The sequence below is a fragment of the Dreissena polymorpha genome, chromosome 1, assembly GCF_020536995.1.
Source record: "Dreissena polymorpha isolate Duluth1 chromosome 1, UMN_Dpol_1.0, whole genome shotgun sequence".
Lineage (NCBI taxonomy): Eukaryota > Metazoa > Mollusca > Bivalvia > Myida > Dreissenidae > Dreissena > Dreissena polymorpha.
Window position 1 is genome coordinate 41,514,471 of NC_068355.1, and position 26,843 is coordinate 41,541,313.

A 26,843-nucleotide genomic window follows, 5' to 3' on the forward strand; every position below is an offset into this window, starting at 1 on the left:
TATAACACACTGTCAGCACCATATGTTAAAACTAATTTCAGGGATTTTTAGAGTCTTGAAAACCAGGAGGCAAATGACCATGTGCTTGAAATTTTTAGGGGTCAAATGAACTTTTCCGAATAGGAGTCAAAATACTAAAAACTGGATATAGCTTTGTATAGCTTTTAGTATATCTTGCTTAACTAAAAACAACTTTTTACATTGTTCTATAATAAAACATACATTTAATGTTAGTTTCAGGGTAACCTTTGCATCAAAATTATGCAAAAAAAAAGATAATTTGGAAGAGTCAAAAGTGACAAAATTGCAAATTGTTTGCATCAAAATGCAAATCCTGTAATTTATTGAAAGTTGTATTTGTATTTAAAGTAAATTAATGCACTAAATTAAAATAAATAATGAAATAAATGTCTTTGAAATTTACCTGAAAAATTCATGTTACGATCCAATTTTTCTTTAGTTAACACAGCCTTGTCCATATTTCCACTTTTTGTTTTACACAAATAAGCAGTTCAGTTCCAGAATCTGGTAATCTAGGTGCCAATTTTCCCACTTAATCTCCAAGAATTGCACAATTTTATTGCCCTTTGCTATTGAAAACAAGTTATGGTCACCAGCTCTTGATTCATGACCCCTTATCTAACATCCAATGAGAGCATCAGTAAGAAACATGATCCCTTGTGATTTCCCAATAAACTGCCCCGTTGTTATGAAGGTATTATATAACAAACACTTCTTCTAAAGATATAATACAGATAAGACCCAAGCACAATGCTACTGACCAATTTCTGACCAGACCTTATACATTTATTATTGGCAATCAATTAGTTATTAATTGGAAAATAATTAGCAATAATGAGCCAGTGCTTATTTTGAATTGGCAACAATTTTAGTCTAGCAGGATTTTTCCCCTGGAACTAGGCAAGATGTGCCCCAGGGCTGTACACAATTGGACCACATAGAATACCAGTAGGGCAATTTTTACACCTTTTTAAAGAGAAATTGACACAGGATGTTTCAACTTGTGTTAAATGCAGGTGACATTTAATGAAATAACTTGAATATTTCCTGTTGCTTGCTAAAAGCACTTAGCAATATGTAGCCAAGTGGGACCTTTTATTTACAAAGATGCACTTTCACACATGCAAGAGTGATTTTATTTACACTGTCAACTTTTAACCTTGTGTGAAAAATTATTTTCACAGGAGGTTTAATGTTGACAGTATAAATATTTTTTTCTAATAAATAAATAAAATAAACCATGACAAAAAATGATTACTTATCCTAATCAACATGACATTGTTTGCCTTGGATTCTGAAAAATACTGATGACTAAACATGTGGTATATTAATTCCTACCTTGCACACAGAATGCTGGGTTATCCATAGCAACCATAATCATCTTCCACATAAACACTCACTTAAGTTTTAACCGTTTGTTTATGTAAACAAAATCATAACTTTGTTTACACTTTTTTTTTGAATATGTTCTTACAAATGCACTCAAGTCAATGTTAATAAATAAAAAATATTATATATAGATGCAAAAAGTGTCTGGCCAATCAAATAATCAGCAGGAGATCAAAAGCTTCACTTAAGTTCACAGCTTATCCACTTAATTGGTGTAATCAATAGTCATAATTAGCAATCTTACAAACTTAACTGCTGAACAATAGTAAGTTGGTGGACAATCAAGTAGACATAAAAGGGCCTAAAGACAAACTGATAGATAATCCCTAATAAGTAATCATTATCTTCTCTTTTATCTAGTCATTATTTTTCAAACATAAAACATGAAACGTTCAACTTTAATGTTTGTGCAAAATAATAAATTACAAAACAGTATGAGCTATATGCAAAATACATGGGTAAAAATGTATTTTATTAATTGCAATAAACCATCTTTTTCATTGAAAAAATAAAATAAGTTTTTTAATATTGACAAGTAAAATACATTATTCAATTAAATTTTAAAACACAAACACACAAAAATACTATTTATACAACATAAGTATACCAAGGTTATTAATAATGTACAAAAATAATTATTCATTCAAATCATTTGCATAATTAATGTAATTTTGCAATAAAATCATTTTACAAAGCATTGCTAATGGATATCACAATGTTTATTTCTTAAGTTCCAGTCAGAAAACATTTGATGTGTGGGAAAATAAAATTTTGACTAGAATAAACAATGTCCAGAGGCCATTTTTGTCAGCAATTTGCATAGATCAAAGAATTCAGATGTTGCATCATTTAACACTGATGCATTTTGCCCCACTGAATTGTGAAAGAGAATGTCCCTATTGTACATGCAGCAAAACGGTAACTACTGGTACCCATTAATCATTCTTAAACTTGCAATTATTAAGCTATTTGACCACTCTAATTTTCAGACTTGTAATTTAATGATTCCTATCTGCTGAAAAAGTTGCCTTTGACTTAATAAATGCATTTTAACAGATTATTTATATATATATATATATATATATATAATAATTATTATATCTTAAATTTTGTTCAGATTCCACTTGACTATACTGTTTTATTGAAATTGTGCAGAACCATTTTAAAATCCTCTATTCAAACAACATGACTTTTGTTCACATGTTAAATAGAAGATTTCATGATATCCGTCAGTTTTTATAATTAGCCAAATAACATAATTTGTATATTTTGTAATGCAGAGGAGAAAATTCTAGCTGTTAAAATGAAAGAAAAAGTTGCTTTACATCTAAGCTGACAATTCAAATGATTTACTACTATCATCTAACAAGAACAATGAAGGCACAGTAAGGAAGTGTAGAGAAAAAAAATGAAGGCATGAAGAGACATCAATCAAATTTTAATTGACAGGGACAACAAATTCTGTCATGTTTTTATCATTATCTTTCATCATGAACATTGTAATTAAATGAAATAACATGCATAAAGCATGCATAACGACCAATAATTGCATGTTCATTGTTAATTAAACACTGATTTAAAATGATTGAAAATTTATGTGGAATGTTTTTAATGTATCTGTCAACAAAAATTCTTGTTGATTGTTCTTAAATAAAATTTGTATTGTTCATAAATTGAAAACAGCGATTCATTGCCGTAATATTTTCAAAGCTGTCATGAACATTGTCAATATTTGGAGATAAGATTGTTGCAGAATCACTAGGTGAATTTAAATGTACAATCATATGCAGTTTTGCGCATGTCAAAATAATAACATTTGGGCTGTTTTTTATCTAAAATTTCATTTTTAATATTGATGATGTTGTTACCATATGAGTTTTTTTAAATACAAAAAATAATAATAATAATAACTCATTTTGAACATTATATTATTTTATGTAAAGATTGTTTTAAGACTTGCATTCACTTTTTTGAAATAGATAAGCATTTTGTTTCAATATACCTTGATTTTATCATTTTTTGAGAACTGCAATGGATAATGTACATCTTAAACAATCTAGACTTACTATTAAAGGGGCCTTTTCACAGATTTTGGCAGATTTTAAAGTTTGTCATTAAATGCTTTATATTGATAAATGTAAACACTGGATCTTAAAAGCTCCAGTAAAAAATCAAGAATAAAATTTAAAAAAAGGAAAAAAGTAGCCGGTACCAGGGCTCGAACCAGTGACCCCCGGAGTCCTGGAATTAGTCTGAAGTAAAAACGCATTAGCCCTCTCGACTATTCCGCCGGTTATACACAGTTTAAGTATTTTATACCTTATATAAGCAATCTCCGTAGTTTCGTAAATTTAAATGACAACAACAGAACTTTCCAAATTATTCAATCGTTTCGCGTTGCAACGCTTTATAATTTTTAGGTTTTCAAATCATCAAAAGATACATATAATCAGGGATCATACTTTTTCGGTTTTGTCGGTCCTAGACCGATTGGGGTTATGAAAGACCGATTGAAAAACCCAAACAGTCGGTCCGATTCTGTTTGCTAAAATTCCCATGTCATGAAATCGATTACACGGTGCACATGCTAACACACACACTAATTACATTCTTATCTCGATTAGGTATGATAAACCATTCGCTGCAGTCTCTTAACCGGTCAGGACCAGTTTATTGCACGTCAGCCATCTAGTATCAGAGTATGACCCCAAGCAGCGAAGATTCGCGCGGTTGTGTATTAGTCATGCGTGAATAACCACTTTTCAATATCAATCGATAATTTCACAGGCTTATACCTAGCACACTAATCGGTCCGTAATATGTACTCGTCCACGATAAAATCGTTGATAGTTACTTCGGAGATAAAAACCTCTAATTTGGCAAATTACCAAACCGTGAAAAGATCCCTTTAATTAACACAATTTTCAGACTAATGCAAAAACCTATGTTAAAGGGGATTGATAACATATTACCGGCATATGACAATTTCAAATCTGTTGTAACAGATAAAAAATAAAAGAACACTTTTAATAAGGGAGCAAACTACCACTAATGACATTGACTTGTTTTGAAAATACACCCTTGTTTATGAATTAGCATCACTTGAAATTGATTAAACTATAAAGCATTAAACACACGAAAAGATTGAATAGTTTGAAATTATTTTGTTGTCTTCGTTAAATTTTGTTACAACATGAGGACCACTTATTTCAGGTATCCAATAACTGACCTTTCAGTCCGGATGGTCAAGTGGTATATGTTATTGTCTTAAAATTCAAAAGACAATAATTCGAGCCCCGCTGGGCACAAACCTTTTTTCTTTCCTAAATTCCATTCTCGTCATTACACTGGAGCTCTACAGTTCCATGATAAAAATCAAGCAATTTAAGTCATCTACTGGCACCCTTCAAACATTGACCCTATTAGTGAACAAGTCCCTTTAACAGGAAAAATGCTGATAGTGATATTAATATAACATTGTTCTCATGAGAAACTACATGGATGTTACAATTGACTATATGACTGAATACAGACCTCATACCTTCGATCATGTTCAGCCCAGCCCATAATAACCTGCCAGATTACTGAGCCATTAATAAAGGTATATAATCATGATAACGCCTATTGTGTTATAAATGGAACTTGAAAAAATAGCTGCCTGCAAGAGTGAACATTTGTCAAAATACATACTCATCATAATATTACATACTATTGTATGTCTATGTTACATTGTTAAATACACTACCATTGCTCCTTGCTAATTCAAAAGCATCCCTACCTTTTTAAAAATAATTTCTTGCTGTATTACTTCTTCATGTGTGAATAGGAATATTTATCATTCTTTATACTCAACTGCAATATTTTCTTTCAGTTTGGAAATATTACTGAACTTATGATTTACTAGTTAGGAAAAACTTTCACTTAAATACATTATGTTCCATCATATAACATGGATTACTTTGCCCTTTCTGACAGTTTCATGTTTATTTCACTAAGGTCAATGTTCACCACAAAGGTACCCAGCATCTGAAAGAATAAGGTGTCTAACCCAGGTTTTATCCTTACTCAACCTTTGAAATTGTCCAATAAAATCTTGAGATGATTTATATATATATATATATATTGAGCATGATCACAATGATTCACGATACTAAAAATAACGAGTTAAGCAGCTGTTTACAACAAATCACTTTAACCTTAGTCTTTCCGAAGAACGCGCATATAAATATTAGAACTATGTACAGATGATTATGTTCATGTTACCAATTATGTTTTTGTTTCATCTATAGGTCCATAGTCAAGCATATCTAATGATAAGAAATGATTCCCCAAAACTGGCGCAACAACTGCGCAGATTCAAAGAAACATCTGCAATTTTATTGATATCACTGATTATCTTTTACCAACACAAACAACATCACCACCCTTTATCTTTATTTCTAGCCTCTTAGTGCAAGGTTCACCTCATGGGTATCTGAAAAAATATTTTGTAAATAATAACCCTACTTAATCAGTAGATCTTTATATCACGTATATCTTTAACCTTTAAATATATGAACAGCCAATTCTAGCAAAGATATTAGACATAGGATTGCAGCATAAGACTCCTTTTATATAACCGAGAAACCGAGAACCAAGACTCACACAAAGCAAATTGTTGAAATTTAATGTTAAATGGTGTGCTTGGATAATGGTTTATAACTTAAGACCGAAGGATATTCAACTTAACTTCATCATAAGGCCAGAGTTTTTTAATAAAATGATTTTCGGACCCGCCGACTCTTATTTTTGACGAAACCAAAAAAAAAAAAAATTGAATCTCGATATTTTTTCGGATGCCAAAAGGTGGCTTTTAAACATTAAATGGGTGCCGAGTTTAAGAAAAAGTTAAATTGTGCTGGAATTTACCAAAAGCTATGCCATAATTGTTTGTTCAAGAACGCTACAACGCTTTCAACAGCAAAGTCTGCTAACTCCATTCTATACATAGATGGTGACGTCACTACATTATTGTCAATAAGACAGATGTGTACACAATGCTGCTAACTCAATAATTATGCAACCGTCAAATAAAATCCTGAATAGAATCGATTTGTAAGTAAATATTTTATTATTTCTTTACAATTTTATCAAATTAATAGTATTAAAATGACTAAATATTATTATGAAAGCAATACGAAAAGAACGATTTAAATTCAACAGCCGTGAACAGGTGCCCGAAATGCGAAACCCATTTACGCCTATCAACTTTAAATCTTCAATATTTGACGCACAAATACGGTCATATTTTAAAGAATAAAATTGTATGTGTTGTTTAATGCAATTGTAGAGAAGAATTTGTGCATATAATACGTGTATTTTCGTTATTTTTAATGGGTACGAAACTTCGGTTTTGTAACGGACTAGTTCGTACCAAAAGTTCAAAAATCGCAAAATCAACATTTTTTAAAACGATTTCAAACCATGAATGTCCAAATAAAATAAATTAATTATTTGAAATCGTTTATTTTTATTTTTCAGGCTAAAAATGAGCAGTTGTATCTAAAATGAAATTCCCTGGTCCAACAAGGCACTGTGGCATCCGCTGTGAAAATTGCAAAAACTTGACTCTTTGAACAATGGGTTGGTGATGGAAATAAACTAATTTTGCAAGAAAGAAAAGCAGGGGTGTTCAGTGTTCATTCTGGGCAACGCCATTGCGGGATTCCCGCATCGAAATATTAATGGTCGCAATCTTAATAATATCAGTGGGCCAGTTGGGCGAATACATAATAAAATTGGCGCATTAAAAAATAAGATCAATGGGAGATTTAATTTTCAAAAACAAAGCGATGGAATCGTACTGCGAATTCTAAACACAGGTCTGCTGAGTAGGTGGAAAATAACCGTTGCTTGGCTACCGCGGGCGCACTGTGTTGAATCCTGCACTTTCATTGGTTGATAGATGTCAACGGTCTGCAAACTGTGTCTAACATATCAGAAAGTGTTGAAAACGTTTGTAAGCATTTTTTGTTGTTGCGATTTTCCAATGTTTTAAGAAGAAAAGTGTTTAAACATGTCAAAGCAGAACGGAGAGAAGCGAGGGACGAACTCTCCTACATTTTTGTAACAAAAATTCCAAGGGAAAGTGAAAGAACTTCTGATCAGGAAGGTGGCAAAACAGCAGATGCTTCGGCCAAAGCGGGTAGGCCTTCATCGTCTGCTGGTTCAAGCGAACAATTGTTGAAACCTTCGGAAAAGATAGATGATCATAAATTCGAGAAAGGTTGGGTAGAGAAAATTTACGTGGTTGTCAAACGATGACAAAAATAATTTCATGTTTTGTGACATTTGTAAAAGCATAGTCAAAGTAACACATTTGTTAACGGATTTTCGGACAAGTTCTCTGACATGCAGCTGGTAGTGATCATAAATCCTGCATCCTACACAATCTTTAAATGGCCCACTAAATTTATGGCTGATGGGTCATTACCCAACCAGCAATCTGGCCCAGAATGAACACTGAGTGACAGTGTTTGTATGGCCTATCAGAGAGGATACACAGACTGTAGAGAGAAAGTTCATTCTTGATGTTTTCGACCTGCCAGAGTGCATTACCTCAGGACTCCATTGTGTTTTTTCCAAATTATGAACATTATGACATATTGTTCAATCTCTGGAAGAAATTGTCCTTTTAAACAACACTTGTATTGCAAGTAACATTACTGTTGTTTAATTCATTTAAGAGCAAAAGGGTTTTATTATGTTGTTTGTATTTGTCTGCGGTATTGATTTTTACTGGACAATACACTATTAAATGTTTCTTTTAAACCTCAATATCTTATTTGTTGTTTGTTGAGATAAGGTATTTTTAATGCCAAAATGGATTCCTTCTGAAAAAAATACATTGAGATGGCAAGTTTCAACAAAATGAGACAATTAAAACAAAAAAATAAATTCAAATGAAAGCAAAAAAAGTTATTTTGTTCCACGCACGACAAACGCACAGGTACTATGGTTAAAATGCTCAGCAAAAATCACCAAAAAGTTAATTTTGGACAAGTGAAAAAACTGCATAACATTTGAACCAATTAAGATATTTTTACAATTCAAACTGATTTAAAAACTTCAAATCATTTAGCAAATCAACATGTTTGAAACAAATCACTGCGGTTGCTTACTAAAAAGAACTTCATACCATAACATCTTTTAAGTGAGTGCATATTTGGTCACCCATCTTTTTTTTTTTTTTTTTTTTTTGCCGTCCTCCTACCCGACACTTTTAGAAAAAAAATCCGAAAATCTTTTTATCAAAAAACTCTGGCCTAACTGATAACGAAACAAATTATTGGTGAATTAGTACAGGAAACAATAATAGCATATATCATATGGCTAGGCTGATATCTGCCTGATGTAAAGGTGCCTGATATTTTTGTATCAGGTAAATTGGTGTTTATATCAGTCAATGTCTGTAGGTGCGACATATTTCTCGGACATTTGAATTGCTGTAGAAATGAATCACAAACAATACATTTGTTTTGTAACCAAGATCTAGGATATTTTAAAATCAGCAAGCAAATTCGTTCAATTGATATCCCCCGCCAATATGCATCTGGACACAAAAGTGTTATATTTGACACTCAAAAAAGCATTTTTTCAAGATACAAAGGGCCATAACTCCGTTATTAACAGATCATGTACAATGCCATTTGGCGTGCATCATCCTCTTATTCATATACATACTCATACCAAGTTTCAATGAAATTGGCCAAAGCACTTCCAAGATATGGCTCCGGACACACACAAAAAGCATTTTTTCAAGATAAAAAGGGCCATAACTCCGTTATTAACGGATGGTGTACAATGCCATTTGGCGTGCATCATCCCCTTATCCATATTTATACTCATACCAAGATTAAATGAAATCCGCCAAAGCACTTCCAAGATATGGCTCCGGACAGAAAGACGGACAGACGGAAGGATGGACGGGCAACGCTAAAACAATATCCCTCCGCCTATGGCGGGGGATAACAAGCAAATTCGTTGAATTGATATCCCCGCCAATATACTTCTGGACACAACTAGAGCTTTGTCACAAACGTGACGAATAACCCCACATGCCGCATTGACACAGAATATTTTGCATGTTGTATTCACAAAAAATAGCGGACACCATGCTCAATGTTTAAAACGCACTAAGTGACCCCGTGACCAGGCCCCGTGTTCATAAAGTATTTTTTGCAATCAAAAATCGATTTTGCTTGTCATTGAAAATGGATTTCCATTGTAGTTGATAGGCAAAAATGAAATCGATGTACCGGTAAGTTAAAATCGATTGCAAAATCGTTTTGTGAATACAGGCCTGGTTTTTTACCCTGCATGGCCCATGCTCGAAATCGACCTACACATCATCTAGATACAACTTCTGACCAAGTATGGTGAAGATCGGATGAAAACTACTTGAATTAGAGAGCGGACACCATGCTCAATGTTTAAAACACACTAAGTGACCCCGTGACCTATTTTTTGACCTGCCATGATCCATGTTCGAACTTGGCCTAGACATTGTCTAGATACAACTTCTGACCAAGTTTGGTGAAGCTCTGATGAAAACAACTTGAATTAGAGAGCGGACAACATGCTAAATGTTTAAAACGCACTAAGTGACCCGTGACCTAGTTTTTGACCCAGCAAGGCCCATGTTCGATCTTAGCCTAGACATCATCTAGATACAACTTCTGACCAAGTTTGGTGAAGATCGGATGAAAAATACTTGAAACAGAGAGCGGACATGGACCGACCGACCGACCGACAGACAAGCTCACTCCTATATATCCCCCCTAAACTTCGTTTAGAGGGGGTATAAAAAGTTGTCTGGACGGATGGACAACGCCAATGTGCATCATCCTCTTATCCATATATATACTCATACCAAGTTTCAATGAAATCCGTCAAAGCACTCCCAAAATATGGCTCCGGACACGCAAAAAAAGCATTTTTTCAAGATACAAAGGGCAATAATTCCATTATTATCCAATGGCGTACAATGCCATTTTGCGTGCATCATCCTCTTATCCATATATATATTCATACCAAGTTTCAATGAAATCGCCATAGCACTTCCAAGATATGGCTCCGGACACAAAAGTGCCGGACGGACGGAAAGACAGACAACGCCAAAACAATATCCCTCCGCCTATGGTGGGGAATAAAAAGCAACACAAACAAAAACATATTTTACAAATATTAAGCGCAAGTGCTCAGGCAGAACCCATATTCCCTAACAAACATTCCTGTGCAAAGGGATGGTAGTAATGAGAAGTCTGTGAGTTATTGTTTTAGTCAGCGGTGTAAATTCATTTTTCTGAAATTATCTTATAGCCAAAGCAGACTACCAGCTTTTTAGAAAAACTCTCCCACTTAAAAAGTCACCTGGGGCAAGTGGACACCCTTAAATTTCTATCCCTGTCAAAATCCATATGGGCTTGAATCAAATTTCCAACATCTGATTGAAAAGCCAACAGTTATTAATTGTCCAAGAGTTTAATCCGTTGATAACATCAAGGGCATATTTATTTTCAAAAAAGGATCTTCTTTTTACACTATAGACCCCATCAATTTGACATTAATTTTACAATCCTTTCATTTTGCATTTAAATGTTTTCAATCTATAAACTAATTCATGAGTGTGTCCCATAAATTTGAAGTCAGCAACCCAAAACAAGGGAAATAAACACCACAATAACGTCTCAGACAACAGATTTAACCATTTAAATTACACAAACAATTGCTTCTGAATTTCATGGGGCACTGGTTATCAATACTTTTCATTGCAAGAAAATTTACGATTTCCAAATGCTTGAGTACGTACTTAAGTGCATTTTGTCTTTAAAATAGCCTTTTTTCCCAAGGTAACTTCTATGTTTCAAATCAAACGGAAAATTGTTTTACAAACAAAGGGTAGAGGAAATTAGTCATAAAAATGAAGACTTGTTCTTTGTTTTCATGGTTCTCTTCCACTCCAATAGCGTGTGTCCAAATCTTTAAAGTTTCAAAGATCCAGCCCAGATTCGATTAATTTCTATTAAAGTCGCCATACCCCTCAACTAAATAGCCATACTGATGACTCTTAAAAAGAAACCCATCAATTTTTTGACTGTAAAAGTCTTGTTACTATCTTGTCACCCATTGTTTCCCTGCAGTAACCATGCCACGTTAATGCTTGTACGCTCCCTGTTTAAAAATGAAGTCATTAGACCACTGACATTTCACCTGCCCTTTTAATCAACTGAAAGGCTTAAAAGTAACCAGTGTCCCCCTTCAAGATTCCACCTTTACAATTACATACTCGTCTCCCAGCTGTCTTACGTTTCATACCGTACCACATTACGTACCACATTACGATCTCACTGTCATAAAACTTTGGGTTACAATAATAAAATCAACTAAATGAATTAAAATCAGCCCTGAGAATTTTCATGAACCAGTTGCGGTGTTCTTATCTCCAAACAAAATGATAGAAATTATCAATTTCTTTTACCTGGAACAAAAATTGTTCATATTTTTTTATTACAGCCATGTGTTGTAAGGCAGAATGGATATGAAGCTATTTTTGTTATGTTTGTCTTTAACTGTGGTGGTCAGCAAACCAAATCACAATTTTCTTGTGTTAGCCGAATAAACCAAACTAAGCGTTATCTTAATAATATTTTCAGAAAGTTTGATATAGATCAGTCAACTAGTTGAGTTAGAGAGCCAAAACGAAAATATATGGAATAGCAACGAATACCAACAGATTGTGCAAAAATCATATTCCGCCATAGTACGGTGTTACATACAGTCATTGACTGTCTTAATATACCTTAAGGCAGAATATACACAAAATGTGACTATTGCTGCATGCTCAGGCTAATTGTTTTACATAGTTCAACATCTTCATCAAATCTACATCAGTATCCATTAACAACAGATATTAAATCCATGTCCAAGTGTCCACCCATTACACAGGTAATCTATGACCCTCCATGATAGCATTTGTTATATAGAAACACAACTTTTGGTCGAATACAACCAGAGTAGGTAATAGAATATTAAATAATGAATCCATGTACAAACACCTGCAGCAATGCAGCAATAAGAACAGAGCCTTAAGTTATGAACGGTTTAATAATGAAATTTCTATTATACATATTTAAGTTACATAGTAGTTCCCTGTCTGTATTCTTATATAATGGTGATGTCTGAGTATGTTTGAGCTAAATCACATGTACATTCCAATAATATGTTGAATATGAGCTGTCAAAAGACAGGGGCTTTAATATTGCCTACACTTTTATAGTACAATGTATGTCTATCGCCTAAAATACTGAAAACAAATGCATATTAGAAGTTTAGTATCTGTAGTATTAATATGGTATATGTAAACTATCAGACAAACTTGTAGGAATTATGCAATCAAGAGTTGTGAATGATCAAATATTAATTAATAAATGTAGGTAATTTAAATTAACTTTGCAAGATAGGTCTGCATTTAAGCTACCTAGACAGAAATAGCAGCAAAATACCTGCCTTCAGATTAAAGTTAATGAGCAAACATTTTTGTTGTAAGTTTAAATAACAGTTTCCCTGACCCAAATAGTCACAAATCCAACCCCACATCAGATCAGCATGTATTTTACCTTAAGACAAATTTCAGCGCAATCCTATCTTAAATATCCATCTTCATCCTAACTGACAGCAATCTTTGTAGATATTTTTAGCAACAGTGACCTTGACCTAGACCCCAGTGGCCCTAAATGTGCCCTTCTCCTAGGTCTTCATAACAGCAAGTCAGATAGGAGTTGTTGCATGCACATTTTAACCGTACAAAAGGGGCACAATTCTCTTCAATTGCATATCAGAGTTACGGAACTAATTAGATGACCTCACATAATGACCCTTAATACATGCGTGAAGTTTCAATTGAATGCATGTAACAGAGAGAGTGATATGGAGATGTTGCATGTATACTTACATTAAAGCATAATTCAGACAATTACCCAGATGATGACATTACAGTGAGTAATATAGCTCGGACAATTTGATGAATAGTTGAGCTAAAACACCATACTGGTCGTGAACGTAATTCCAGCCACTTTTGGGACTATTTAAACAAAATCTTTTGTTTTAGGCAACTGGTTTAAACTAAACTTCACATATATAATCCTGGGTTCAAAACTCACCTAGCATTAAAATTTCAATAAGATTAGATCAGTGTATGTTACTTTTATGAACAGAAATTAATGACATATAAACTATCAATTTTCGTAGGGCAATTGTACCTAAAAAATCGGCCACTTTTCAGTTTAATCTGCAAGTACAATTACAAAGAAATATCTTTAGACGAATGTCCTCATATTAAGAGTATTAATAAAGGTTTACACAAACACAATTTTTGACTTAAAACTTTAAAAAAATGCGACATTATTATACCAGTTACTCCCCCTACCTATTTTAATAAATATTAACAAGCCTGCACGGTTAATGGGGAACTGCAAATTCATAAAAAATATTTATTTTCAATAGTTTTAATCAATTTTTACTAACATAGCTAAGAAAGTCAAAACATTTTGTTTAAAAAGTTGACTTTAGTGTCGATTTTTAGTAAACGCTTATATTTAATTTTACAACATGTAAACTATTAATATTCAAATTAAGGGAGGTAATTCATATATTTAAAGTTTATATTTAGGTCCTGATTTTTTTGTTTTAAATGTATGTTTTTATACAATTAATTAAAAATACCTTAATTTAAGTTTATCAGAGAGAAATAATAATAATTTTATCAAATATATTTGTTTCTTATATAAATATAATTTTTGCAATGGCTAATGACGTCACTTTTCCCATGAGAGAAATATTTTGTGTTATGTTTGAGACATTTTAATGCAAACGTTTACAGTGATATGCTTCTTTAATTTGCAAAATATTGAGATTAGAGTTGGTTTTCAAGTTGATTGTTCTAAAAATAATCAAAACATGTGTGTTTAGATCATGAAAATGATTAAACACAGGTGGCCAATTTTTCACGTACAGGCCGGTATTACGTTCACGACCAGTAAAGTAATGGTTTTTCCTAGGCAATAGACTCTTAAATGTTTCAATTAACTACATAAATAGACTGCAAACAATAAACAGATTTGAACGTTATCATTTTGCATTTGGCTACTAATGTACTATGCAGTTAATAATTCTGAACAAGAGAGAAAGATTTATTGAAGCACTTGTCCGAAAGCATTTAAAAAGCTTAAAAATCAATGGATGAACAAACAGCTTTTTTTTTGTTATGGCATGTAGAAATAACCTTTTTTTTTAGATCAACAGTCTTAGGTATTGAAAGAAGATAATCTCTTCATCATATCAGCTTTGTTTTGGGAAAATGGGCCTAATTCAAGTGTGTAAAGTGTTTTTCAAGATTAGCCTCCGCAGTCTGCATAGGCTGATCAGGGATGACACTTTCTGCTTTAGTGGTTTTATTTGTTTAAAGGAAGTCTCTTTTTGGTAAAAATCCTGTTTAGACGGAAAGTGCGGTCCCTGATAAGCCTGTGTGGATTGCACAGGCTAATCTGGGATGACACTTTACGCACATGCATTTAGAGCATTTTTCACATAAAGTTTCTCATATATATACTCACAATTGAATGTGGAAGCCCCAAGACTGGGGAGACTGGCTGAGCTGCCACTGCGGCTGATATCTGAGCCCAGGGATCCGGTCAATGATGACGTGCTTGTGGAGAGAGCGGTCGCTAGCTCGCTAGCACTCCTTACTGTCGGTAGTGTCGCCTGTAAACCACTGCTCGTGATAAACCTTCCATGCCCCCGACACATTCACCCCCTCTCAGAGGTCATGGAAGGGCCTATGGACTTGTGAATCGTTTCTTTCCTTTTTTGCAGGTGCATTTATCATTAACGATCTGCTTTGAGACTTGCTCAACCCAGTTACATGGGGATACATTTGATGTGACATAACATACATAAAGGAAGAAGGCAACTCAAGAGGAAGAAATGTAATTCTGTCAACCAAGGGTCATAACTCATCACACAATCAATAGACAATTCTAATGAAAAATACTATAAATGCTAATGCATAATAATATAACAATTTGTTTGCAATAATTTCCTGAAATTCTTTGCAAATCATATCGCACATCAAAAGTATACGATAACAAATAACCTCAAAATACCTTTGGTGTGTGCAAATTTTTGATTGTGAAACATGAACAGTAAAATCAACTGAATAAATCTAATTTAAAAATCTTTCTAGTAGAGTGTTTGTTCAAGCTATTTTGAGGTTTTAATATCTAACAGGCTCCATTTATTTCTTTTCACAATACTTTCAAATAGCAAGTAACTTAAGTCTAAATTATTTAACAATCATCTAGACATTTTGTCTTTTAAGTTAACAGAGTAAAAAGTAATAATTAGAAGTTGTTTTTGGTGTGAACTGAAAGCATCTATACATGTAAAAAGTAATGTCGGAGCCGGGTGTATCTAATCTGACCTTGCTTGTCTTGCGCTCATGGTAGAACTGGTGCTGAGCCACGGCCATGGACCAGACGCATTTTGTGAGCTGGGGGGTCGCGCCAAACCATGCATGAACATTAACGTTACCGGGACCAAATGTACGCCGACTTACTGACACCCTGAAAACAGAGAGGAATGTCACAGTTTAATGAGTTATTTTTTTAATTAGCTTATATAACACAATGTTATTGATTTTTTCTCAAGATACTGAAATATTTAACTTATAGTTATATACTCATGAAAATGTTGTCACTTAAAGCCAGCTTGGCTTGTGCAGTCAATATTTTTTGCCATAATCATTGCATTTTCCCTCAGACTCAAGAAATGACAATTAATTGGTTAACTAAACCTTTTTTAAAAAGATTTTAGTTGTTTAGTTTTTTACTAGTAATTAATACTCTTTAATTCCAATCTTTAATAAACAAGATGTGTTTGTGAATGTGAAACACAATGTCCCCCTATATGATGTTTGACCTTGTAGGATGACCTTGACCTTGACATTTCACCACTCAAAATGTGCAGCTCCATGAGATACACATGCATGCCAAATATCAAGTTGCTATCTTCAATATTGCAAAAGTATTCATAAAATAAGTGATTTGGGCCACATATATTTGACCTCTGACCTTGAAGGATGACACTGACCTTGACCTTTCACCACTCAAAAATGTGCAGCTCAATGAGATGCACATGCATGCCAAATATCAAGATGCTATCTTCAATATTGCAAAAGTATTCATAAAATAAGCGATTTGGGCCACATATATTTGACCTCTGACCTTGAAGGATGACCTTGACCTTTCACCACTCAAAATGTGCAGCTCCATGAGATACACATGCATGCCAAATATCAAGTTGCTATCTTCAATATTGCAAAAGTATTCATAAAATGAGCGATTTTGGCCACATATATTTGACCTCTGACCTTGAAGGATGACCTTGACCTTTCACCACTCAAAATGTGCAGCTTCATGAGATACACATGCATGCCAAATATCAAGTTGCTATCTTCAATATAGCAAAAGATATTGCAAAATGTTAAAGTTGGCGCAAACAGACAGGCCAACAGACAGACCAACAGACAGACCAACAGACCAACAGACAGGGCAAAAACAATATGTCCCCCACTACTATAGTGGGGGGACATAAAAATTTGCACCATTGTTATTATTTATTGAAATTTAACAAAATGAAGCTGTATTCGAGATATGTTTTTTCAACACCAATGATATAATTTCAGCTTATTAGTTTTTGGTTGCAAACAAACACAACAACACAGTTCAAATAAATGTTATCAACAATTTACAATACCTGATATATTAACAATTTACAATACCTGATATCATGAGAATAATATTCCAAATACAATGCAAATAATTCGTTTTAATATGTTGTAAAGTGTTAATGATAATTCTTGTATGTTCATAATACTGTACACATTCATTTCTCAAGAATGTCACACCAACACTCCCAGATGTTAACATACACTACATCAAAATAATCACTGGCTAAATTAATGAGCGTTCCCACACAAACATCATGTATATTTTAGTAATGGATAGGCATGTAATAGAATTTCAATAAATTAAAAAGAAAACAGAATGTATATTACCAACATTAAAGCACTAAATTAAACATTATTTCATGTATGCTTCTTTGTTACATGTGTGACACTATTTAACCATTTCAAGCGTACTTGTTTTATGGGTGATTATTAATTAGATTCAATTATTTCTATTTTTTATACAAAATGTAATTTTTCTTCTTTGAAAACAATTCTAAGTTAGCATTCTTAGTCCTATGCTTACTTAAATATTTGATATTTTTGTAAATATTTACATTTTAAAATGTCACATTCAATTTACAGAAGAAGAAATGAGTCAAACACGTAAAAAGAAAGACAAGGAAAGATTATGTAAAAGTAGAAACATAAAATGATTGGCACAAAACAAATGACTTATATTTGTCTACACATTTTTAGAAAAAAAGACTAAATACACTAGAACTAATATCATAACAGCGTAAGGGGTAATGGTCATCATGCAAGCATACCATACAGCAGAAAGGGGCACTGGAGAGCAAGTGATAAAATTCACAACAAGATACACATATACAGTGGAAATGAACTGAAAATAATATTAAAGGTCAGACTTAACACATTTCTTATTCTTGAGGTCATTATTAACAAGGGCTGTTTGTAAAACATGCATGCCCCCCATATGGGCTTTCAGTTTTAGTGGCAGCCATTGTATGAATACGTTTTTTTTGTTACTGTGAATTGACCTTTGACCTAGTGATTTGAAAATCAATAGGGGTCTTCTGCCAGTCATGATCAATGTACCTATGAAGTTTCTTGATCATAGGCCTAATTATTCTTGAGTTATCATCAGGAAACCATTTAACTGTTTTGAGTCACTATGACCTTAACCTTTGAATAAGTGACCTGAAAATTATTAGGGGTCATCTGCCAGTCATTATCAATGTACCTATGAAGTTTCATGGTCCTAGGCATAAGCATTCTTGAGTTATCATCCGGAAACCATTTTACTGTGTCAAGTCACCGTGACCTTGACCTTTGACCTAGTGACCTGAACATCAATAGGGGTCATCTGCCAGTCATGATCGATGAACCTATGAAGTTTGATGATCCTAGGCGTAAGCGTTCTTGAGTTATCATCTGGAAACCATTTTACTGTTTGGAATCACCGTGACCTTGACCTTTGACCTAGTGACCTGAAAATCAATAGGGGTCATTTGCCAGTCATGATCAATGTACCTATGAAGTTTCATGATCCTTGGCGTAAGCATTCTTCAGTTATCATCGGGAAACCATTTTTCTGTTTCCAGTCATTGTGACCTTGACCTTTGACCTAGTGACCTGAAAATCAAGGGGTCATCTGCGAGTCATGATCAATGTACCTATGAAGTTTCATGATCCTAGGCCTAAGCGTTCTTGAGTTATCATCCAGAAACAATCTGGTGGACGGATGGACGGACTGACCGGCCAACATGTGCAAAACAATATACCCCCTCTTCTTCGAAGGGGGGCATAAAAATGGATGCAATTATGTATGGAAATGAGAATCTTCTGGTGCTCACACAATTTAACTAAAATTGTTGCATAGAACCAACATGAGAATAAATGCGATTGGACGAAAGAATTGAAAACATAACATCATTCTAAATTGTTGAAGACCTATGTGAGCATATTATAAACTATCACCCATGCAGAGTTACAATACTAACCTCTCCAAAGAAGTGATATGATAATGTCCAATTGTTCATAATTAATATGACCACCAATCCAAACTAAGTAAACTGTCATGAACTACAAACGTAACCCAAAACATTTGGGCAACCTTACCCATCGGTACGCGATTAAGGGGACGCTGGGAACTTACTGAGTGGTGGGGTCAGATATGGCAGCAGAAAGTTCATCTGACTCATCCGGGGTTTCACGAATGGCGTCTTCGTACAAGTTGAAACTGCTCAACGCGTGAATAACACTGCACAAGAACAGAGCGCAACATGTGACTTAGGAAAGGCACCTTCCAGTGGCTTTAGAAATTTAAAACTGAACAAACATTGGTTGGATACTCAGGGACAGGTCGCATAATCTTGGGAAATTTCAATATTTATTTTTTCTGTTTTCAATCTTAAATGCTGTTTTTTTGGTGCTCTTTTTTGGATTGGATGTGTTGTTTAAAGCATGAAATAGAAAACAAGGTAGATTCTCTAAGAATTATTAAGAATTATTTTATATTTGTGTTATTGTACAGAAGATATGTTTTTTTAACACTTTCAGTGATTAAAATATCAATGTTGCAAGTTATAAATGCATAGATTGAAAGTTTAAATCAGTTTCTCTTTAAAGTACATGACTACATATCTCCAGACACATAAACAATTCAGGATGAAATAAATAAAATATTCTTCAAATAAAAAGATATCCCTGCAACCAAATCATATACATATCTGATCTAAGTGAATTTAGAATGAATAAAACAATAACTGTTCCTAGACAGCTTGCACTACTTTTCTTCCGATTTGATAGTATAATGTATATTTTCTTTTTCACTTGATACAATAACCTCAAAGACATATTTGAAGTTGAATAACAATAGATGTTATATGGTATATGTAACCATAAAGCTGAAGATGAATACATTAAAAAAAAAAATGTGACCATGCTAAGATAATTTTTTTTTAAAGCTATTAACAAATTAATGTCGTTGAATTTAATTTAGTTTTAAGCAAAGGTCTGCATGTCTGCTGCCTTAACACACAATACCAGCACAATTCTTCCATCAACTTAAGTCATTGAGCTAAAACTACTTCTATATTGTCAGTAATAATGACCTTGACCAAACTGGCCCCAAATGCAATTCCACCCTAGGACGTAAACCTACACACAAAATTACAGCACAGAAACTTCATCAAAACTAAGTCAATGACTGGAAACATTTTTCCATTTTTAGAAACAGTAACATTGATCCATCAAGCCCAAAAAGCAATCACTCAAAATTCATTAGATCAGCCTGTAACCTTCCTACACAATACATTTCTGCACTTTATCTAAAATCTATCTGAAATTATTCAGTGCAAATTTTCAGCATCAGTAACCTTGACCTTAACCCAACTTAACCCAATTTCATAAGAACAAACAGTAATGTAAGGGACATAATTCTGCTAATTTGCAGCTCAGAGTAATGGGCCTTGATCAGTGACCTTGAATGACCTTAAGCACACTGATCTCAGCATACTCTAGCAAAAACCAGACCTTCTACACACTGTTTGCAGCATATTCTTGTAAACACATGACCTTAAGCACACTGCTCTCAGCATATTCTTGTTAACACATGACCTAAAGCACATTGCTCTCAATATATTCTTGTAATCTCACAACCTTAGGCCACAGTAAACTGATCTCAGCATATTCTAGCAAACACCAGACCTTCTACATGCTGCTCTCAACATATTCTTGTAGACTCACAACTTAAAGCACACTGCTCTCAACATATTCTTGTAAACTCACAACCTAAAGCACACTGCTCTCAACATATTATTGTAGACTCACAACCTTAAGCACACTGCTCTCAACATAGCATTGTAGACTCACAACCTAAAGCACACTGGTCTCAACATATTCTTGTAGACAGGTGTCTACAACCTTAAGCACACTGCTCTCAACATATTATTGTAGACTCACAACCTTAAGCACACTGCTCTCAACATATTATTGTAGACTCACAACCATAAGCACACTGCTCTCAACATATTCTTGTAGACTCACAACCTTAAGCACACTGCTCTCAACATATTCTTGTAGACTCACAACTTAAAGCACACTGCTCTCAACATATTCTTGTAGACTCACAACCTAAAGCACACTGCTCTCAACATATTCTTGTAGACTCACAACCTTAGGCACGCTGCTCTCAGCGTAATCTTGTAGACTCACAACCTAAAGCACACTGCTCTAAACATATTATTGTAGACTCACAACCTTAATCACTCTGCTCTCAACATATTCTTGTAGACCGGTGTCTACAACCTTAAGCACACTGCTCTCAACATATTATTGTAGACTCACAACCTTAGGCACGCTGCTCTCAGCGTAATCTTGTAGACTCACAACCTAAAGCACACTGCTCTCAACATATTCTTGTAGACTCACAACCTTAATCACTCTGCTCTCAACATATTCTTGTAGACTCACAACCTTAAGCACACTGCTCTCAACATATTCTTGTAGACTCACAACCTTAAACACACTGCTCTCAACATATTATTGTAGACTTACAACCTTAAGCACACTGCTCTCAACATATTCTTGTAGACTCACAACTTAAAGCACACTGCTCTCAACATATTCTTGTAGACTCACAACCTTAAGCACACTGCTCGCAACATATTCTTGTAGACTCACAACCTTAGGCACGCTGCTCTCAGCGTAATCTTGTAGACTCACAACCTAAAGCACACTGCACTCAACATATTCTTGTAGACTCACAACCTTAGGCACACTGCTCTCAGCATAATCTTGTAGACTCACAACCTTAAACACACTGCTCTCAACATATTAATGTAGACTCACAACCTTAAGCACACTGCTCTCAACATATTATTGTAGACTCACAACTTAAAGCACACTGCTCTCAACATATTCTTGTAGACTCACAACCTAAAGCACACTGCTCTCAACATATTCTTGTAGACTCACAACCTTAGGCACGCTGCTCTCAGCGTAATCTTGTAGACTCACAACCTTAAGCACACTGCTCTCAACATATTCTTGTAGACTCACAACCTTAATCACACTGCTTTCAACATATTCTTGAGACTCACAACTTAAAGCACACTGCTCTCAACATATTATTGTAGACTCACAACCTTAAGCACACTGCTCTCAACATATTCTTGTAGACTCACAACCTTAGGCACGCTGCTCTCAGCATAATCTTGTTGACTCACAACCTAAAGCAAACTGCTCTCAACATATTCTTGTAGACTCACAACCTTAAGCACACTGCTCTCAACATATTATTGTAGACTCACAACCTTAAGAACACTGCTCTCAACATATTCTTGTAGACTCACAACCTTAAGCACACTGCTCTCAACATATTCTTGTAGACTCACAACCTTAAGCACACTGCTCTCAACATATTCTTGTAGACTCACAACCTTAAGCACACTGCTCTCAACATATAATTGTAGACTCACAACCTTAAGCACACTGCTCTCAACATATTCTTGTAGACTCACAACCTTAAGCACACTGCTCTCAACATATTCTTGTAGACTCACAACCTTAAGCACACTGTTCTCAACATATTCTTGTAGACTCACAACCTAAAGCACACTGCTCTCAACATATTCTTGTAGACTCACAACCTTAGGCAGTCTGCTCTCAGCGTGATCTTGTAGACTCACAACCTAAAGCACACTGCTCTCAACATATTCTTGTAGACTCACAACCTTAAGCCCACTGCTCTCAACATATTATTGTAGACTCACAACCTTATGCACACTGCTCTCAACATATTCTTGTAGACTCACAACCTTAGGCACGCTGCTCTCAGCGTAATCTTGTAGACTCACAACCTAAAGCACACTGCTCTCAACATATTCTTGTAAACTCACAACTTAAAGCACACTGCTCTCAACATATTCTTGAGACTCACAACTTAAAGCACACTGCTCTCAACAGATTCTTGTAGACTCACAACCTTAGGCAGTCTGCTCTCAGCGTGATCTTGTAGACTCACAACCTAAAGCACTCTGCTCTCAACATATTCTTGTAGACTCACAACTTAAAGCACACTGCTCTCAACATATTCTTGTAGACTCACAACCATAAGCACACTGCTCTCAACATATTCTTGTAGACTCACAACCTTAAGCCCACTGCTCTCAACATATTCTTGTAGACTCACAACCTAAAGCCCACTGCTCTCAACATATTCTTGTAGACTCACAACCTTAAGCACACTGCTCTCAACATATTCTTGTAGACTCACAACTTAAAGCACACTGCTCTCAACATATTATTGTAGACTCACAACCTTAAGTACACTGCTCTCAACATATTCTTGTAGACTCACAACCTTAGGCAGTCTGCTCTCAGCGTGATCTTGTGGACTCACAACCTAAAGCACACTGCTTTCAACATATTCTTGTAGACTCACAACCTTAAGCCCACTGCTCTCAACATATTATTGTAGACTCACAACCTTATGCACACTGCTCTCAACATATTCTTGTAGACTCACAACCTTAGGCACGCTGCTCTCAGCGTAATCTTGTAGACTCACAACCTAAAGCACACTGCTCTCAACATATTCTTGTAAACTCACAACTTAAAGCACACTGCTCTCAACATATTCTTGAGACTCACAACTTAAAGCACACTGCTCTCAACATATTATTGTAGACTCACAACCTTAAGCCCACTGCTCTCAACATATTCTTGTAGACTCACAACCTTAAGCACACTGCTCTCAACATATTCTTGTAGACTCACAACCTTAAGCACACTGCTCTCAACATATTCTTGTAGACTCACAACCTTAGGCACGCTGCTCTCAGCGTAATCTTGTAGACTCACAACCTAAAGCACACTGCTCTCAACATATTCTTGTAAACTCACAACTTAAAGCACACTGCTCTCAACATATTCTTGAGACTCACAATTTAAAGCACACTGCTCTCAACATATTATTGTAGACTCACAACCTTAAGCCCACTGCTCTCAACATATTCTTGTAGACACACAACCTAAAGCCCACTGCTCTCAACATATTCTTGTAGACTCACAACCTTTAGCACACTGCTCTCAACATATTCATGTAGACACACAACCTTAAGCACACTGCTCTCAACATATTATTGTAGACTCACAACCTTAAACCCACTGCTCTCAACATATTGGTGTAAACTTACAACCTTCAGCACATTATTTTAAACACATGACCTTAAACACACAGCTTGCAGTGTTATCTAAAAAGACCTTGAACAAACTGAAGTCTGATTATATTTGAAAACATTACCTTTTATTTATTTCTTAAAACAATTAACTTAAATCGGTGTATCAAGTCATTAAGGAAAGAAGTGCTCAATTAATTTTGTGGTAAATGAAAACCAAAAATTGTAGAAGGTGCCTCTGAAGAAATAAAGAGATTTAACATTATAAATCAAAAGACAACGCTGTAAGAAGTGAGAGAAAACACGAGAGAAAACACAAAACACACACACAATGACATAGTGAGGAAGAGATTGGATCAAGATATGAATCATGACAAAAAGGGGAACATTAAGAAGTGAGAGAAAATACAAAACACACACAAACACAATGACATAGTGATGGGGAGATTTGATAAAGATATGGACAATGGCAGAAAGATGTAAGAAACATTAACAACATATCATTCTTTATAAGCAATAATGAGCTATAACCTTTTTTCTCTGTATCTAGACCATTGTCACACCCTACTTTTAAAGAACTGTGCGTCTTCTACTCAATCAACACATATATATGATAAAAATATACCACAATGGACATCTTGCAGATAAATGTCAAAGTAATAATGTGTTTTATTGAGGAATCAATTAACAACAAAGAAGATGGTGAGTTGACCCTTAACATCTGTCAATCATATTTAAACAAGATACAAAGGGCAATAACTCCTTCATTAACAGATGGTGTACAATGCAATTTGGCATGCATCATCCTCTAATCCATATATATACTCATACCAAATTTCAATGAAATCGGCCAATTAGCACTTCAAAGATATGGCTCCAGACACACAAAAAAGCATTTTTACAAGATACAAAGGGCCATAACTCAGTTATAAACAGATTGTGTACAATGCCATTTAGCGTGCATCATCCTCTTATCCATATATATACACATACCAAGTTTCAATGAAATCCGCCAATGCACTTCCAAGATATGGCTCCGGACGGACGGAAAGACCGACGGAAGGACGGAAAGACAGACGAACAACGCCAAAACAATATCCCTCCGCCTATGGCGGGGGATAATTAACATACAATATAAGCCAATCATCATATATGTTGCTAGATTAAAATATTTTACACAAAAGCGCATGTATGTTTTTTTGTAATTTTGAAATGCTGCATAAAGTAATGCAGTCTTAAGACTAGTGTGTGTGTTATTATACCATATGTATGTTTAATTAAGCAAGGCAACAATCCCACTTAAAAGGGTACCAGACGGATTGCTAGTTAAAAATCTCTCAAGTTCAGATGGATTCAACCACAAGCAAGGTCTCAAAACTCAATGTAAGCATCAATAGCACTAATGCTTACCAGTTCATCCAGGGTGAGAGGTGAATAGTTGAGAACGCTTAAGAACTTCTTAAAACAGATGACTAATGGGGTACATTGTACATGTTCATTATAATACCATACAAGATGTGAATCGTGAAGATGTTTTCATATCTCATGCTTCATGCTATTACAATTAGTACATTCACATACAAAAATGAGTAGCTATACACTTATAAATACTTGTTACATATTGAAAGATAATGAGTTACTATATAGTGTTCAGAAGAAAACCACTTCAAACAATTAAGCAAAACCAAACAATTAATATACTGCACTTTCAGTTCAAGAACACTGATTAACAATAATTTCCTTTTCATCAATTTGTTTTGTTGATCTATTTTATAAAGTTCATCAATAAAATTAGCATAGAAAATATCGTAAATTTTCTTCTAAAGATGCGTAAGTCATTTTTTGGCGACAAACAACACAATTTTTGCTAAAAACAAACAAACAGGGACATATATTGTTTTGGATAAAATGTCTTAAATTTGGCATATTTCACAGTCCATTGAAACATATAAGCAGGGGACTTTTCATAAAGATAATGAATAATCACTTCACTCTCATAATTCATAATATTTATTGTTATATGTGTTATCCAGGAAAAATTGAAGTTATGTTTTACCAACAATCATTATACGGTAAGTTTCCACGTATAGCGCGCAGTGTTTTACCTCCAAAATTCAAATTAAAAAGCTGGTGCGCGCTATACATTGATACAACGCTATCCTGGCTGCTAAATTGGTAAAAAATATGTTGTGTAATCGTAAATAATCAAAATGGCCGCCATGTTTTTTTCCAGAAAACTACCACCCTATAATCGTACAGACTGAGGGGCCATTGTCAAGTGTTTTTACACTTCTTTATTGATGAATTCCGATGGGGATTGTTATCGACATTCCGGAGAGCAGGCAAGGGTAGGTGCGAACGAGGTCTTTTATGCGGGTAACGGTAGGTGTGAAAGGGGGTCACTTTGCACTTCATAATTGGCAGATGTTATTGAGTAATATGTGCCACGACTTGTTAAGACGCTT

At 34.6% G+C, this 26,843-nt stretch overlaps 1 protein-coding gene across 6 annotated transcripts in view; it reads right to left on the minus strand.

Moving 5' to 3' along the window:
* The window catches only part of LOC127877608 (FERM domain-containing protein 4A-like), a 181,035-nt gene that overhangs the window by 32,192 nt on the left and 122,000 nt on the right, over nt 1-26,843 (minus strand). For 5 of the 6 annotated variants that reach the window (XM_052423693.1, XM_052423658.1, XM_052423649.1 and 2 more), the window contains 3 exons: nt 19,353-19,457; nt 15,929-16,070; nt 15,063-15,210 (listed from right to left, as the gene is read on the minus strand). In XM_052423693.1, the coding sequence (XP_052279653.1) occupies nt 15,063-15,210; nt 15,929-16,070; nt 19,353-19,457 (395 nt within the window). The remainder of the gene's footprint in view (nt 1-15,062; nt 15,211-15,928; nt 16,071-19,352; nt 19,458-26,843) is intronic. The other variant, XM_052423674.1, reaches the window with a different exon arrangement.